Raw genomic sequence first — 13,677 nt, 5'->3', positions numbered from 1 at the left:
ACTGTTGTTCAGTAATTTAATTAGCTTTTGTCGCAACAATTTAATAGTAAAATAAAGGTGTTTTAATCTGATTGGGGAGGCGAGTTCAGACCTTTGGCTCAGTTTTTTGTTCAATAGGGTATCCATTTTCGCCACCCTTGTCTGCACACACATCAACAAAATGGCAAGATTGAACGTAAACATCGCCATGTAACAGAAACGGGGCTGACTTTGCTGGCACAAGCTTCTCTTCCTCTTCGCTTCTAGTGGTTTGCATTTCACACAGTAGTATACTTGATTTATTGCCTACCTTCCTCTATGATATCAAATCAGGTTCCCTATTATCTTTTATTTTACAAGACACCAGCTTATAACGCCCTTCGAACTTTCAGTTGCCAGTGTTTTCCTTTTATTAGACTGTATCAGAGACACAAATTTGCATTTCACACTGAACAATGTATTTTTCTAGGCTACAGTTCACATCATAAGGGGCATTTATGTCTTAATTCAAGTGGCAAGGTGTATACTGTACAGAGTGTTAAATTCAATGAAGCAATATTTCCTTTTTCTACTAATTTTCTTAGTGCTTCTAATTTAGGATCTGAAGCAACTAGTGAACTCCTTTTGTCACAACCTTGGCGACTTCCTACTAACTTATCCTCCTCTGTTGATTTTTTTTAATACATGTCACTATCAAGACATCTCTTGTGGGCCTTCCTCACAACAAGAACCTCAAAAGAGCTCCACCTCATGTAGCAATTCTATTGGTTCTCTCACTCACTCATCTGTGCATCCTTCCATCAGGCTGGAAGTTGATCTTTAGTCCTACCAAACTCATGCTCCTTCCTCCCGTGCACTGCCACCTTCTTCCTTGACACAAAATTGTCACTCCATGCTCACTAGAAGCAAGACAACTACTCAAAATACTGCTCTCCTCAGTTCTGTCGTTCCTTCTTTACACACAGAACTTGCATCTGTTACATCAACTTTAAATAATCCTTTATGGTTGAAAGCCACGACGGAGGAATACGAGGCCCTTTAACGTAATCAAACCTGGTCCTTAGTTCCCTACACAAATGATATGACTTTAGTGGGTAACAAGTGGGTTTTTAAGGTTAAATTAAATATTGATGGTAGCCTTCAACGATTCAAGGCTAGACTCGTCGCCAAGGGGTTTCATCAGACACCTGGTCTCGATTATTTTGAAAATTTCTCTCTCGTGATCAAGGGTTCTACAATCCGAGTAATTATTTCTTTGGTAGTACACCATTGCTGGGATATACAGCACGTCGACGTGAATAACGCATTTTTAAATGGTGAACTCTCTGAGTCTGTCTTCATGCCTCAACCGGAAGGTTTTCTTGACTCATCCAAACCTCATCATGTCTGCAAACTTCACAAGGCCCTCTACGGTTTAAAGCAGGCACCACGGGCTTGGTTTGATAGACTCAAATCTGCCTTGTTATAGAAACATTTCAAGAACTCCTCCTTTGACTCCAGCCTCTTCTACTACTCCCAGGGCTCAATTGTTGTCTACATTCTAGTGTATGTTGATGATATATTACTCATTGGAAATGACAAATCTTTCATTCAACAAGTTGTTGTTGACCTGGATGCCACTTTTTGTCTTAAAATTCTTGGGTCTATTCATTACTTCTTAGGGATTTTCGTGAATCACATTGCTCATGAATTACAACTAAACTAGAGCAAGTATACTCACGAGATTCTTCTCAAGTTTGGTATGCAACACTGTAATCCTTGTTCAATGCCTATGGTTCTTGGATCCAAATTACGATTTGATGACAGTCCACCTTTTGAACAACCCACCACCTATCGGAGCCTCATCGGTGCACTACAATATCTCACTATGACTTGTCCTGATCTCTCTTTTGTTGTAAATAAACTGAGTCAGTTTCTTAAGGCTCCCACCATCAACCATTGGCAAGCATGTATTATGTTATATACAAGGCACTCTACATCATGGCCTCACCTTTCGCTAAGGTTCTACTCTTCAGCTTGAAGGTTATGCTGATTCTGACTAGGCTAGTAGCCTCTCTGATCGCAAGTCCACAAGTGGCTATTGCATTTTTCTTTGCTCTAATTTGGTTCAATGGAGCTCCAAAAAACAACAAGTTGTCGCCTTATCATCTACCGAAGCTGAATACCACACCTTGGCTCAAGCCTCCACCGAGATCGCCTGGCTCCAAAACTTATTTCAGGAGCTTCACATATCTATCCCAGGTATTCCAGTTCTTTGGTGCGATAATACCAGTGTTGGTGCCCTTGCTTCCAACCCTGTTTTCCATGCCCGCACAAAACACATCGAAATTGATATGCATTTTGTTCGGGAGATGGATCAGTCCAAGCGCTTGGTTGTCCAATATGTGGCCTCTTCCTTTCAAGTTGCTGATATCCTCACCAAAATGTTGTCCAGTTGTCGTTTTTTGCTTCTGCGTGATCAACTCTGTATTTTCGCTTCTCCCTCTGAATTTATGCTTGAGGGACGATTAGTGTCTCAAGAACAAGCATCAAATCCCATGTTCGAATAAAAAATTACAGGATGCATTGAAGATGAAATGAATAGTGAAAGAAATGAAACTGAAACTGAAATTGAAACTACTGATTGAAAATTTTAAACTTGAGACACAAACAATGGTTTTTTGATCTGAGGGACGAAATCTTGCTGATGAGGTTGAGCTAACTTGAAGTCACAAATCTTGAGGTTTGTAATATTGTCAGTTTTTTTTTTTTTTTTTTTTTTTTTTTCTTGAGTACTTTCTTTGGCTTGAGGGACAATGTTAACATGCATGCAAGCCTCAAAAGAATCAAGCAAGAAACGACATTCTTCTGTGTCATTTTTACTTATTTTTCATCTCAGCAAACATGTTTTACGTGAGCTTCTTCGTCGTCAACTCAAGAAGTGTGAACTGTAATAGAAAAAGATTCCTGCTGAATCGAAGGGTTCAAATAGAAAGTTTTGTGTTTGTTTGTTATTCTAATGAACGATTGAGATTTAAAGTTGACAAAGATTGTAACAAATTTTCCTATAAAGTGTAAAGAGTTGTGTCTTTTGGGTATGAAAAACAGTCTCTCATTTTTTCCAGAAAAGTTTCAGCTTACTCTGTTTTTTGTTTTTATTTTTTCTTTCTTACTCTGTTCTTGAGTTGTTCATAGACCCACATTAGAATTTTATATAATTTTCTTCTTAATTTGTTGAGTGTCTCACCAAAAGCAATTAGACCCAATTGCTAAAGCAAAAGCAAAGGGGGTCAAATGAATGGTGGATGATGATGATTCCTCTTCCCGTCTCTTTATTAAAAGAGAAAAAAGTAAGTTGTAGTTAGCGTAAAAAGTCTAAAAGAAGAAGAGAGAGGCAATAGAAGAAGAGAAGAAAAGAAAGAGGGAAGAGAGAATCTGAACCCAGCCAGACATCAAACCATAAATGCATTGATTTTCCATCACCAATTAACCTAACCATTTAGAACCCAATTGTCTGTAAGGAGCCAACTGCCTCATCTTCCTCCATAGACAAGATCCATTTTGAGAGAGGTGAGGATACCATAGAGGAAACCTTCTAAAGTAGCGATGCTTCATTCATTGGGCCCAAAGTGTAGATCTCGATTGAGCTCGCCAAGTCAACTTTATTCAGCAAACAAGCGTCATTAAGATCCTGCATTTTTTGCACAATCCAAGGCCACCTTCAGATTTAGGCTTGCAAATAGAGTCCCAAATCTCAATTGACCAAATTGGCTTTCAGTTTTGCTTAAGAAGAGGATAAAATGACAAAATTACCCTTTGACTTCTTTTGAAATTACTACTCTATCCTTATGCAGTTAAAATTAACGGACAAATTGTAACAGAGGTTGGAAAATGTCATTATGAAATTGGGTGGGTGGGAAAGTGTCATTAGACCAAACCTTGGGTGGGAAAAAAAGTCGTTTACTCTATAAAAAATAAAAAATAAAAAACACAAAAGATAATGGTCGGCGTCGCATGTAATAAAAGGTCCATTTAAAGTTTAAACGATAAAAAAGGAAAATATCTGAAGTTTGAAAAGCAAGAAATTTCCCGCTTCTTCTCTGCGCTCCGGATCTCTCTCTTCGAATCAAATCAACTGAATTTCTCTCCTGCAAGAGCAAGACTCACAGAGAGAAGATATGGCGGTTATTTTGCCCAGCTTTGAGGACAACACCGCTGCTCAAGACCCTCTGTTGCCATGGCTTTTGTAAGCACGCACTCCCTTTAACTGTTTTTTTTTTTTTTTTTTTGTAAACAGAATTGTGATAATCACGAATTATTTCGTGTGGATTTAGGTCAATCAAGAAGGCACTGGATGAGTGGTGTTCGGGCAACCATTCTGGTGCTACAGATCTCGATAAGCTCCTATTAGATTGTATCACTACTTTCAAGCACCATTCCCACTACAAAAACGACCTCAGATTTCTCAAGATTTGGCTTCTCTATGTAATCAAATCTTAACTCTTTGTTTGTTTCACTTAATTGATGGATCATTTTGTTTAAACGTTAATTTGTTGATCTGGTTTTGCTGGTTTTTTATTTGGAGGTTACAAGCTATTAAGCGTATAGGAGGAGGATGAGATACGTGTTGTGCCGATCTTAGTTACTGATGTTCTTCATGTTGTTATTTCTTAAAATATATCTTTTAACTTTCTTTTGTGAGGTGAAATAAATTGACGGATTCATGTGGTCGTTGCGAGCTTAAAGGGGCGAAGATGGGAAGGAATTTCAATCTGCTTTATAATCTAACAGCCTGTTCTCGTATTTGTAGATTTGATACTTATATCATGTATATTTTTTTTTTTTTTTTTTTTTGGGGGGGGGATTATATTATTTGATGAGTTTATTTGGTGTTTTAGGGCCCCTGTAGAGAGGTTAATAAATATTTTTGAAGTGTATATACAGAATTGGTTTAGAGTAAATGAGTGTTGGCCGTTGTAACTTGCTTTACATGTTGATTGCTTGATATATATACATATGCACTTGGGTTTTTTGGGTTAGTAAATATATGAAAGTGTTTGTAGGAGTCAGACAGAGATTTATGTGTTGGCAATTATAATTCCTGGAACAATCATCTTTGAACTTCAATTGAACGAGGTCTATTGGTAGATTTGTAAATTTTCATGGGTTTGAACTTCTTCTGTTTCATTTAAGTTATCTGATTGGTTAATTCGGGTTTATGCAGTTGGAGGGCAGTAAAGATTTTGAAAAGGTTTTCAAAGAAATGGAGGAGACTGAGATATGTATCGGCCATTCTTTGCTATATCAGTGGTATGCATTTTTTCTTGAAGCAAAAGGGTTGTGGCAGGATGCTCATATGGTTTATCAGACGGGTATTTCAAGGTCTTCATCACTCTCAATTGTGATTTTTTTTTTTCTCTTTGTTTGATGGGTTTATGCCACATCTTTAATGCTGTTATTTCTGGCTAATAGGAAAGCGGAACCTCTTGAGCAGTTGAAGGAGGCACAATCCCTATTTCTTGATAGAATGTCTGAAAGATTTGGTGGTTCTTCACTTCAGAAGGTATGGTCGTATATGCATAATCATTTGGTTTTGAGATAAATATTATCAGACATTTGAGACAGGCTTGGTCATTTATGTCAATACCAGTGACAAAAGAAAAGGACATTCTGGCAGGGTATAATTCTTTGGAGGATTATGATATATCAGTAATCACTGAATTTTATGCACTGCTCGAATACTCTTACGATTTTATTGTACATCTTGTCCTTTCTTTGTTTATGAGATACTCCCTTGTTTTACGAAATGTTTCTCTTTCAAATATTTTAAATGAAGTGGTGATGAAACTGATATATTTGTATTGTTTTGTTTTGGCAGATTGATGAATTCATCGAGTCTGGAAAAAGTAGTATTAACCCATGGGCTAGCTCCACCGTGAAAGATCTACTGAAGAAGATAAATCGTCAAATTATTAAATATGATGTGAGACAATTCAACTATTACCATTGGCATGAGTCTATGTTAGCCTGATCAATAGTTTTGCTAATGCTAGCTGTCTTTACTTTATTTCAGGGTTACCATCCAAGTAATAAAGCTTACCCAGGAAAGGTTGCTTTATCTTCTCTAAATAATTCGTCAAGGAATAAGATTGTTGAGATAGGTGATTTTCTTTTTTATGCCATTTTTCATTAATTATAATTACATGAAAGAAATTCCAATTGTTTTGAGCATTAGGGTAGCATTATTTGTAATGATGGGTGGAGGCTCTTTTTAATTGTTAAACTTTCTATCTCAAATAAAACTAAACTAGAATTTCATGTTGTAAAATCAGTTGGAAGATAAGTAGATGATTTTCAATTAATTGCATACACGATACATCTGTATTCAGGAAACTTCAACAAAGGAAAGTCCAAGTAAAATCTCATTATTGCAGATTTTCTTTAACTATTTGTTTGTGTTCAGACTAATAAACTATTCTGCTTTCTTCTTGGAAATTGTTAAACTTATGTCATTTTGTACATTTTTCTTGCTCATAATTAGACCGTGTGAGTCTACCTTTGAGTCTAGATGGTAGGATCTGAATGTTTATTACGTGAAATATATAGAATGCTGAATGTGTTAACAATATTTGGGTGGGAAAGTTTAATCGGAAAAAAGGAAGGCCACCAGTATAGTTGTGTTTCTTAGCTTCAATGCGCATGGGCCAGCCTATTCATACAGTCATGCATACTTACAGTTATACTATAATACTCAGGTGGAAAGAAGTACCAGATCAAGGGTTGTGCTGGTCAAGGTGGCTTTGCTAAAGTATTTAAGGCTTGTGAAAACAGTAATCCTGATGATGTTGTCGCATTAAAGGTATAGTTTACTTTCCATCCGCCGAGAGCAGATTTCATATTAGATTTTGTTTAATAGCTGAAAGTCTCTTGCAGATACAAAAGCCTGCTTTCCCTTGGGAGTTTTACATGTATCGGCAGCTTGATCAGCGCATCTCAGAAAAGGAAGTACGTGTTTCCTCAGTGTTTTCATTATTTAGCAGTGCTGTATAATTTTGAGACAGCCACTTATTCAAGATCTAATGTTATCAGAGGTCAAACTTCGGTTTTGCACACAGAATTCATCTTTATTCAGACTATAGCATACTTGTTTGCGACTATCTGCCCCAAGGGACGCTCCAGGTTGGTCTTTTAGTGTGCATTTGTTAGCTATTATAGCAGGCAAATCTTTTGTACTAAATGGATAAAATGGAAACATGTGCAGGATGCCATAAATTCTTATGTGGTTATTGGCAAGTGCATGGAAGAGGTGTTATGTATTTATTACACAATAGAGATGCTCTGTATCCTGGAATCTTTGCACAATGTAGGCATCATTCATGGTGATTTCAAACCAGATAATCTGCTTATTCGCTATGCAAGGTAAAAACCATTTTTAACTTTTCAGTTCTTTCCATTTAAACTTTTTTGTAAGCTTGGCAATTAAATGACGCTAGTATATTCTTTTAGTTTTTATCCTGTTGACCATGGCATGACCTGATTTCAATTCTTTTGATTTAAACTTTTCTAGAAGTTTGACAAGAAAAGTCTTGATATCTAGGAGGATAAGACTAGCTTTCTTGAATCTATCAAGAAAATGATGGAAACTATATTTTAAGGGGAATTTAGTGTTAGGACATTAATGTGGTTTTAGTGGTATAACTGGTTCTAACTACTACTCATCTCATAATCCTTGAACTTTTGCAGAACTGGTTTTCATTTTCCTTGTTGTCAACACATGCATTTTCATAATTTAGGTATATTTCCCTTTTGAGAAGATTTACTGTACTTTGGGCGATTATGCATCATTTATTGGGCGTAAACTACTTGCTTGTGTTACGTATATACATGGAAATCATACATTGTGCAGAACTTTTTGCCTCTAGTTGTCAAAGTTTACATAAAGTAAAGGCGATGCAATTAATGAACTTGCTTCTGTGTCTTCTTATATTAGCTGGTGTTCTTGGACTGTACGGTGAGAAGCATAGGGTCTTGCCAAAAATCGCTTTCCTAGTATCCTTGAAGATTTTTCTACCATTTTTGTCTATATTTCTGTTATAAACAATGTGAAAGATGGCATATTTTTTTTTATTTAATGCTTACTTTTCTATTCCAGTTTTGGCCCACATTCTTTGTTACCATATTAATAATTTTATGCTTTCTTCAGTTTAATCTTCATCTTGCAAATAGTATCCTTTAGAGATTGGTAATTGAGATTGATTACCTGATATCTTCCCAGGGATGATCTTACATTGCATGAGTTTCATGACCGCAGTGGCCCTTGGCGTGATCAGGTTAATTCTGGTACCATGAGAGACTAGCTTTTATTTTCTACTTCTTTACAGTTGTGCTAAAAGCTTATTGGGCAGGGACTTTGCCTTGTTGATTGGGGAAGGGGAATAGATCTGCATCTTTTTCCTGACAACACAGAATTTGAGGGAGATTGTCGTACTTCTGGCTTTTGCTGTGTTGAAATGCAAGAGAAGAAGCCATGGACGTTTCAGGTCAGTCCCAACTAAAAAATGTGGTACCAAAATATATAGTTTTGTCAGCTCACTTTGTGTCACTGTAACCAGGTAGACACATATGGTTTGTGTGTTGTTGTTCACATGATGCTGCACAGCTCTTATATGGAGGTTGAAAAGAAAGCGTCACCGGGTGGTAGCTTCATTTATCTACCAAAGTCATCGTTCAGACGGTAAAAAACAATTTTGTGCTTTTCATAGAATACTAATGTGTTAAATTCACATGCAATTATTCATGGAAACTCTCTTAGCTTATTTTATTTTATTTTTGTCCAAATTCTCCTCAGATATTGGAATGTTGAACTGTGGAAGAATCTCTTCTCGAAGCTGCTTAACATGAGCACTGGCAGTGATAAAAAAGTGTTGCAGGAATTGAGGAAGTCCTTCCAGGATTACATGTGTTCTAATACTCAGCATATAAAGAAACTAAAAGAATTACTGGCAAGGCAGAAGGCTTCATTGTGTTCTGCTTAACCATCTTTCAACTTCCATTTAATGGTCTTAATTCTTTGAATAAATTGCTGTGTGTTGTAACCACCAATTCTGAAGTTGAAGCTTCTCACTTCAATTTTACCTGAAAATACATGTACATCCTCGAACCCTTTTTTAATTACTGTGCAAGTGCAACATGTCATGCTAAGTGAACAAATAATGTAGAATGGTTGTAACCTCATTTATCTGTGTCTGATTTAGATTTCTTATTCTTGAAATTGCGTAAATGAAGCTGAAAATCTTCCTCTTCTTCAATGTAACTTTGTGTCTCAATTGTTTCACTCACCATTTTTTTTTCCCCTTCTTTTTTGGTCTGCCGGACTGTGGGTTCAGCATGGTTGAGGAGATAGGACAAAATTATTATCCCCCACAATTTAGCAATTTTCTTATTAAAAACTTGTCATTCTAAAATATAAATATGCGTGCTCACTGATTATCTATCAAATGCGATACGATCTCAGCTCATTATATTTAATTATTTAAGGACTGCGTATATTCTATACTGTCCACGATCATACAAAAAAAATTCATGTTCTATCTATAGTAAGTTTCAGTCCATGTGACAACAGTAATTTAAAACCTGAGCAGGGAGAAATGCGTCATTTGATAAACCCTAAATGTTGTCTTTAAATATCTGTTCTCTTCCATTTTGTTTTCCTCATTTTCAGGAGTTTTCACTCTCGGCGACCTACTCAGGTTCATTTTACTCTTAAATCATTTTATTTTTTATAGATCTAATGTCGTTTTATTTTCTCTCTGTGTAATTTTTTTGTCGTTTCAACTTGTCATCTTATAGTCGTTGAAGTTAACATCTTTGCTCTATTGGATCTTTATTTTTTGTGCTTGGTTGTTTAGATCTGTGCTCACTCTTATATGTTAATAGTTTAATTACTCTCTGTTTGGTTGACGAGAAAATAAATGAAAATTAAGAAATGAAACGATCTAGAAATGGTCAGCTAAAGATCATGGTTGTACGCTTTTATTATGGTCAATGACATTTCTGTCACTGTTTCGGTTTTTTAAACTTGTGAAAGTTCTTATTTAGGTATCCTAACAATTGATTTTCCTGATCCAAATAATTAATCACCGGTGTCAAAATAATGACAAAAAATTGTTAGAATCGTGAAATTATGGGAAACTACAAATACTTGAGCAGCTTAGAAAACTCTCGAGCACTAAGATTTCTAGCAGCTACTCGAGAAATTGCAAATTTCCAGTATGTGAACTCCACAACCAAATTCTGAATATTAATTACTCTTAGGTGATTTTGCAAACTACGATCATAATGTGAGTTTTACTGATCAGACGAGTTTAGTTAACAAGAGAGATGATCAAAATACTTGAAACCATGAAGTCTTCTCTGTACCACTTTAGATGAACTTGGTAATTTGTAGATCCTTTCCTTCTTAGTTTGTTTAAACAATGAACTAATCAATGTGATGTGTACAAATGAGAACAAGATAAGAGATGAGTGTGTTAATTGGTTTGAAGAGAAGTGAGGAAGTTCAAGTTTTAAGTGTTATAGAGGGTGAGTTTTTTCCTCTAAATGGGTGTATTGATAAATATTTAATGAATCATTAAGTAAAGCCATTTTATTAATTCCTGGTAAATGTTGTCATTTTTGTCCAAACCTTTTGAAAGTAATTGGGTGAGGGAAATGATAACAAATACGGCATATTTCATTGATTAATTTCGCAATATGAGGTGCAATTTATAAGAAATATTATTGTCTTGTTCATGTTTGACTTTGCTGGGTTCACGTGGTTGATGTTGCTGATCCTGCCATTGATTTTGAGTCAAAATGGGTGTTGCTACCTCATGTTGTCTCACGTAATCATTTTCAAAATGAAAGATTATTCATTTCAAACTTCAATACCTTTGATCTGGTGGAGGAATTGAAGCTGAGATGTTATTCCTGATTTTAAGTGCAGCTTTTTTATAGATAAGGAATTGATGGTTGTATTTAATCCAAACCAGAATGTGTTATTTAATAGATCATCCTTGTTACCTAAAATGGATGGACCACATATGTCTTGTATGATTGATTGACAGTTGTGTACAGTGGACAATTAATAATGTGTTTTGTTGGATATCTAAAATTTGTTGAACATATCTCCCTTTGCAGGTCACCGTCTTGAGCTTCTAACATGGCAGATGGATCACACCATCCATCGGTATTTCAGAAAATTCAGGGACAGTCCTACTTCGTTTCCAAGCTGTCCCCCAATTTGCGCACCCGTAATTATAATGTGACTGGTTATGTTAATGGAGGTTTGCAGAATTCTTTGCTGCCAGCAAGACAGGCCAATGGCTTGGCACTTGCACCTCTTTCTCCCATACATGTACAAGCTCCATCAGAGAAAGGTGCCTATGGTTTTCTGGTGGATTTTCTTATGGGAGGAGTTTCTGCTGCTGTTTCCAAGACCGCAGCTGCTCCAATTGAGCGTGTTAAGCTTTTGATCCAGAATCAGGATGAAATGATTAAGGCTGGTAGACTGTCTGAACCGTACAAGGGAATTTCTGATTGCTTTGCCAGAACTATGAAGGATGAAGGTGTCATTGCTTTATGGAGAGGAAACACAGCTAATGTTATCAGATACTTCCCCACCCAGGCCCTGAACTTTGCGTTCAAGGATTACTTCAAGAGACTGTTTAACTTCAAGAAAGACAGAGATGGCTACTGGAAATGGTTTGCCGGGAACTTGGCATCTGGTGGGGCTGCTGGTGCTTCATCACTTCTCTTTGTTTACTCTCTTGACTATGCTAGAACTCGTCTGGCTAATGATGCTAAGGCGGCTAAGAAGGGTGGTGAGAGGCAGTTTAATGGTTTGATTGACGTCTACAAGAAGACAATCAAGTCTGATGGCGTTGCAGGGCTCTATCGTGGATTCAACATCTCTTGTGTTGGGATTATAGTGTACCGTGGACTCTACTTTGGAATGTATGACTCTTTGAAACCTGTGGTACTAGTCGGAGGGTTGCAGGTATGTAGAGATTTTGAATCGCTCATTTTGTTTGCTTATTGCGTTATCCTATGTATCCCTCTATCATCACTCCTCAGATATTATTACTTCCATATGATGTTAATTGATGTTTGCTTATAGGTGCATTTCAGACCATATTGTTAGTTTAGAATTTGGCTTAGAGATTGGTTTTTTTTTTCATAAGAGCTGGTGGTGAACTTCACAAATGTTTTAACTGATCCTTGATGGATATGTTGTGTTTGTTAGCAAAGCTGTATGCTTACATTTAGTAAATATTGGTGATTACAGGATAGTTTCTTCGCTAGCTTTTTACTGGGATGGGGAATCACAATTGGAGCTGGTTTGGCTTCATACCCCATTGATACAGTGCGAAGAAGAATGATGATGACCTCCGGAGAAGCTGTCAAGTACAAGAGCTCTCTGGATGCGTTTAGTCAGATTTTGAAGAATGAAGGTGCTAAATCACTCTTCAAGGGTGCTGGTGCAAACATCCTGCGTGCTGTTGCTGGTGCTGGTGTGCTTGCTGGTTATGACAAGCTGCAGGTCATTGTTTTTGGCAAGAAATACGGATCAGGTGGTGGTGGTTAATATATTTACGCAGGTTGGGGATGGTGCTCTTCTCAAGTTTGAATAATTTTGGATGAGCAAATAGTGTTTTTTTATGTTTCCCATTATTTGGGATTTGACATAAAGAGAATGTTATAGTCATCAAAGAACTATTTGAATTTGAAGTGTTTTTGTGCTTGAGCTCTAGACCGTAGTTTTCAGTTCTTTTGTTGAGAATAATCAAACAAATTTCTTTTGCAATTAGGGAATGCTTTCTTTTCTAGTATTCTGCAATGATTATATGTTTTAACTATTTATTCTGTTTTATTTTTAATAGTCGGCGGCAGGTGAGGAGCAAATAGAGGCTTCCGATTTCAATTTTTAATAATTGATAGTCGCCATGAAGCCGAGATAATGTTCATCTTGAAGCTGTGAACATTTTATCTTATAAAGTGCATCTTGTTCTTGTTGCAGCTTCTCGGTTTATTTTCTGCTATATTGCCAGTTGCCACATTGAAGCGGTGCTGATTAATTTTAAGTAGGCATGATTTGAGTTCAAGCGATGTTTTGTTTGCTTACTTAGCACACTTCTATGAGATGTATCGGGTTTAAATAATTAATATTTAAATAACCAAGCCGGGTTGAAACCTCACAAAGTTGCTGTGTCCGGGTTGATTGGTTAAATTGGTTTGACTAGTCGGTCAAATCAATTGTTAAATAGTTTAAAATTCGGTAAATATACTCTTGAAAATTATAGGTTTTACAGGTTTGAAATTTTAGCAAATAGACTCTAAATACAAATTGATGGTTGACTGGTTGGCGGTAACGATACACCAAATGCAATTTAAATAATCTTCTAAGCCCATTCTCTAGAAAATCTATTTAAGAATTGGTTGAAATTTATTTGATTTTGATTAAATTTCACCATTGTTGGCATCGACAACAAGGCCAAATCTTATCACTGTCGGCGTTGACAACTTTTTCCATCACTATGAAAAATTGAAAATACTTTTTTTAGCCTCTTGACTAAAATCCATCTCACCTCACCTCCGTTCACCTCGCCATCGTTGGCTATTGTTAGGAGTTAACTGAATCAATTAATCAATTTTATGAATCGAACCGATTTTTTGGTTTAG

General features: G+C 36.4%; 2 protein-coding genes across 3 annotated transcripts; both read left to right on the top strand.

The window, feature by feature from the left end:
- The first annotated feature begins 4,026 nt into the window (after positions 1-4,026).
- LOC116123913 (mitotic checkpoint serine/threonine-protein kinase BUB1-like) lies at positions 4,027-9,213 on the top strand. Of its 2 annotated transcripts, XM_031409649.1 has the most exons (14): positions 4,027-4,204; positions 4,293-4,443; positions 5,183-5,340; positions 5,431-5,521; positions 5,837-5,941; positions 6,032-6,119; positions 6,714-6,817; positions 6,892-6,963; positions 7,048-7,137; positions 7,220-7,377; positions 8,234-8,288; positions 8,364-8,498; positions 8,571-8,692; positions 8,807-9,213. In XM_031409649.1, exons 1-14 carry the CDS (start codon positions 4,137-4,139, stop codon positions 8,991-8,993), a joined length of 1,584 nt encoding a protein of 527 aa, XP_031265509.1. In that variant the 5' UTR covers positions 4,027-4,136; the 3' UTR covers positions 8,994-9,213. The 2 variants fall into 2 exon arrangements, with proteins under 2 accessions (XP_031265509.1, XP_031265510.1); XM_031409650.1 differs by lacking the exons at positions 4,027-4,204; positions 4,293-4,443 and adding an exon at positions 4,861-5,094.
- A 446-nt stretch (positions 9,214-9,659) lies between these two features.
- On the top strand, positions 9,660-12,827 carry LOC116123838 (ADP,ATP carrier protein 3, mitochondrial-like). The gene is made up of 3 exons (XM_031409571.1): positions 9,660-9,707; positions 11,137-11,995; positions 12,284-12,827. Exons 2-3 carry the CDS (start codon positions 11,159-11,161, stop codon positions 12,581-12,583), a joined length of 1,137 nt encoding a protein of 378 aa, XP_031265431.1. The 5' UTR covers positions 9,660-9,707; positions 11,137-11,158; the 3' UTR covers positions 12,584-12,827.
- The last annotated feature ends 850 nt before the right edge of the window (positions 12,828-13,677 follow it).

The sequence above is a fragment of the Pistacia vera genome, unplaced genomic scaffold, assembly GCF_008641045.1.
Source record: "Pistacia vera cultivar Batoury unplaced genomic scaffold, PisVer_v2 Contig146, whole genome shotgun sequence".
Lineage (NCBI taxonomy): Eukaryota > Viridiplantae > Streptophyta > Magnoliopsida > Sapindales > Anacardiaceae > Pistacia > Pistacia vera.
The sequence above is the reverse complement of the archived record's forward strand: the minus strand, read 5'-3'. Positions and strand labels throughout refer to the sequence as shown.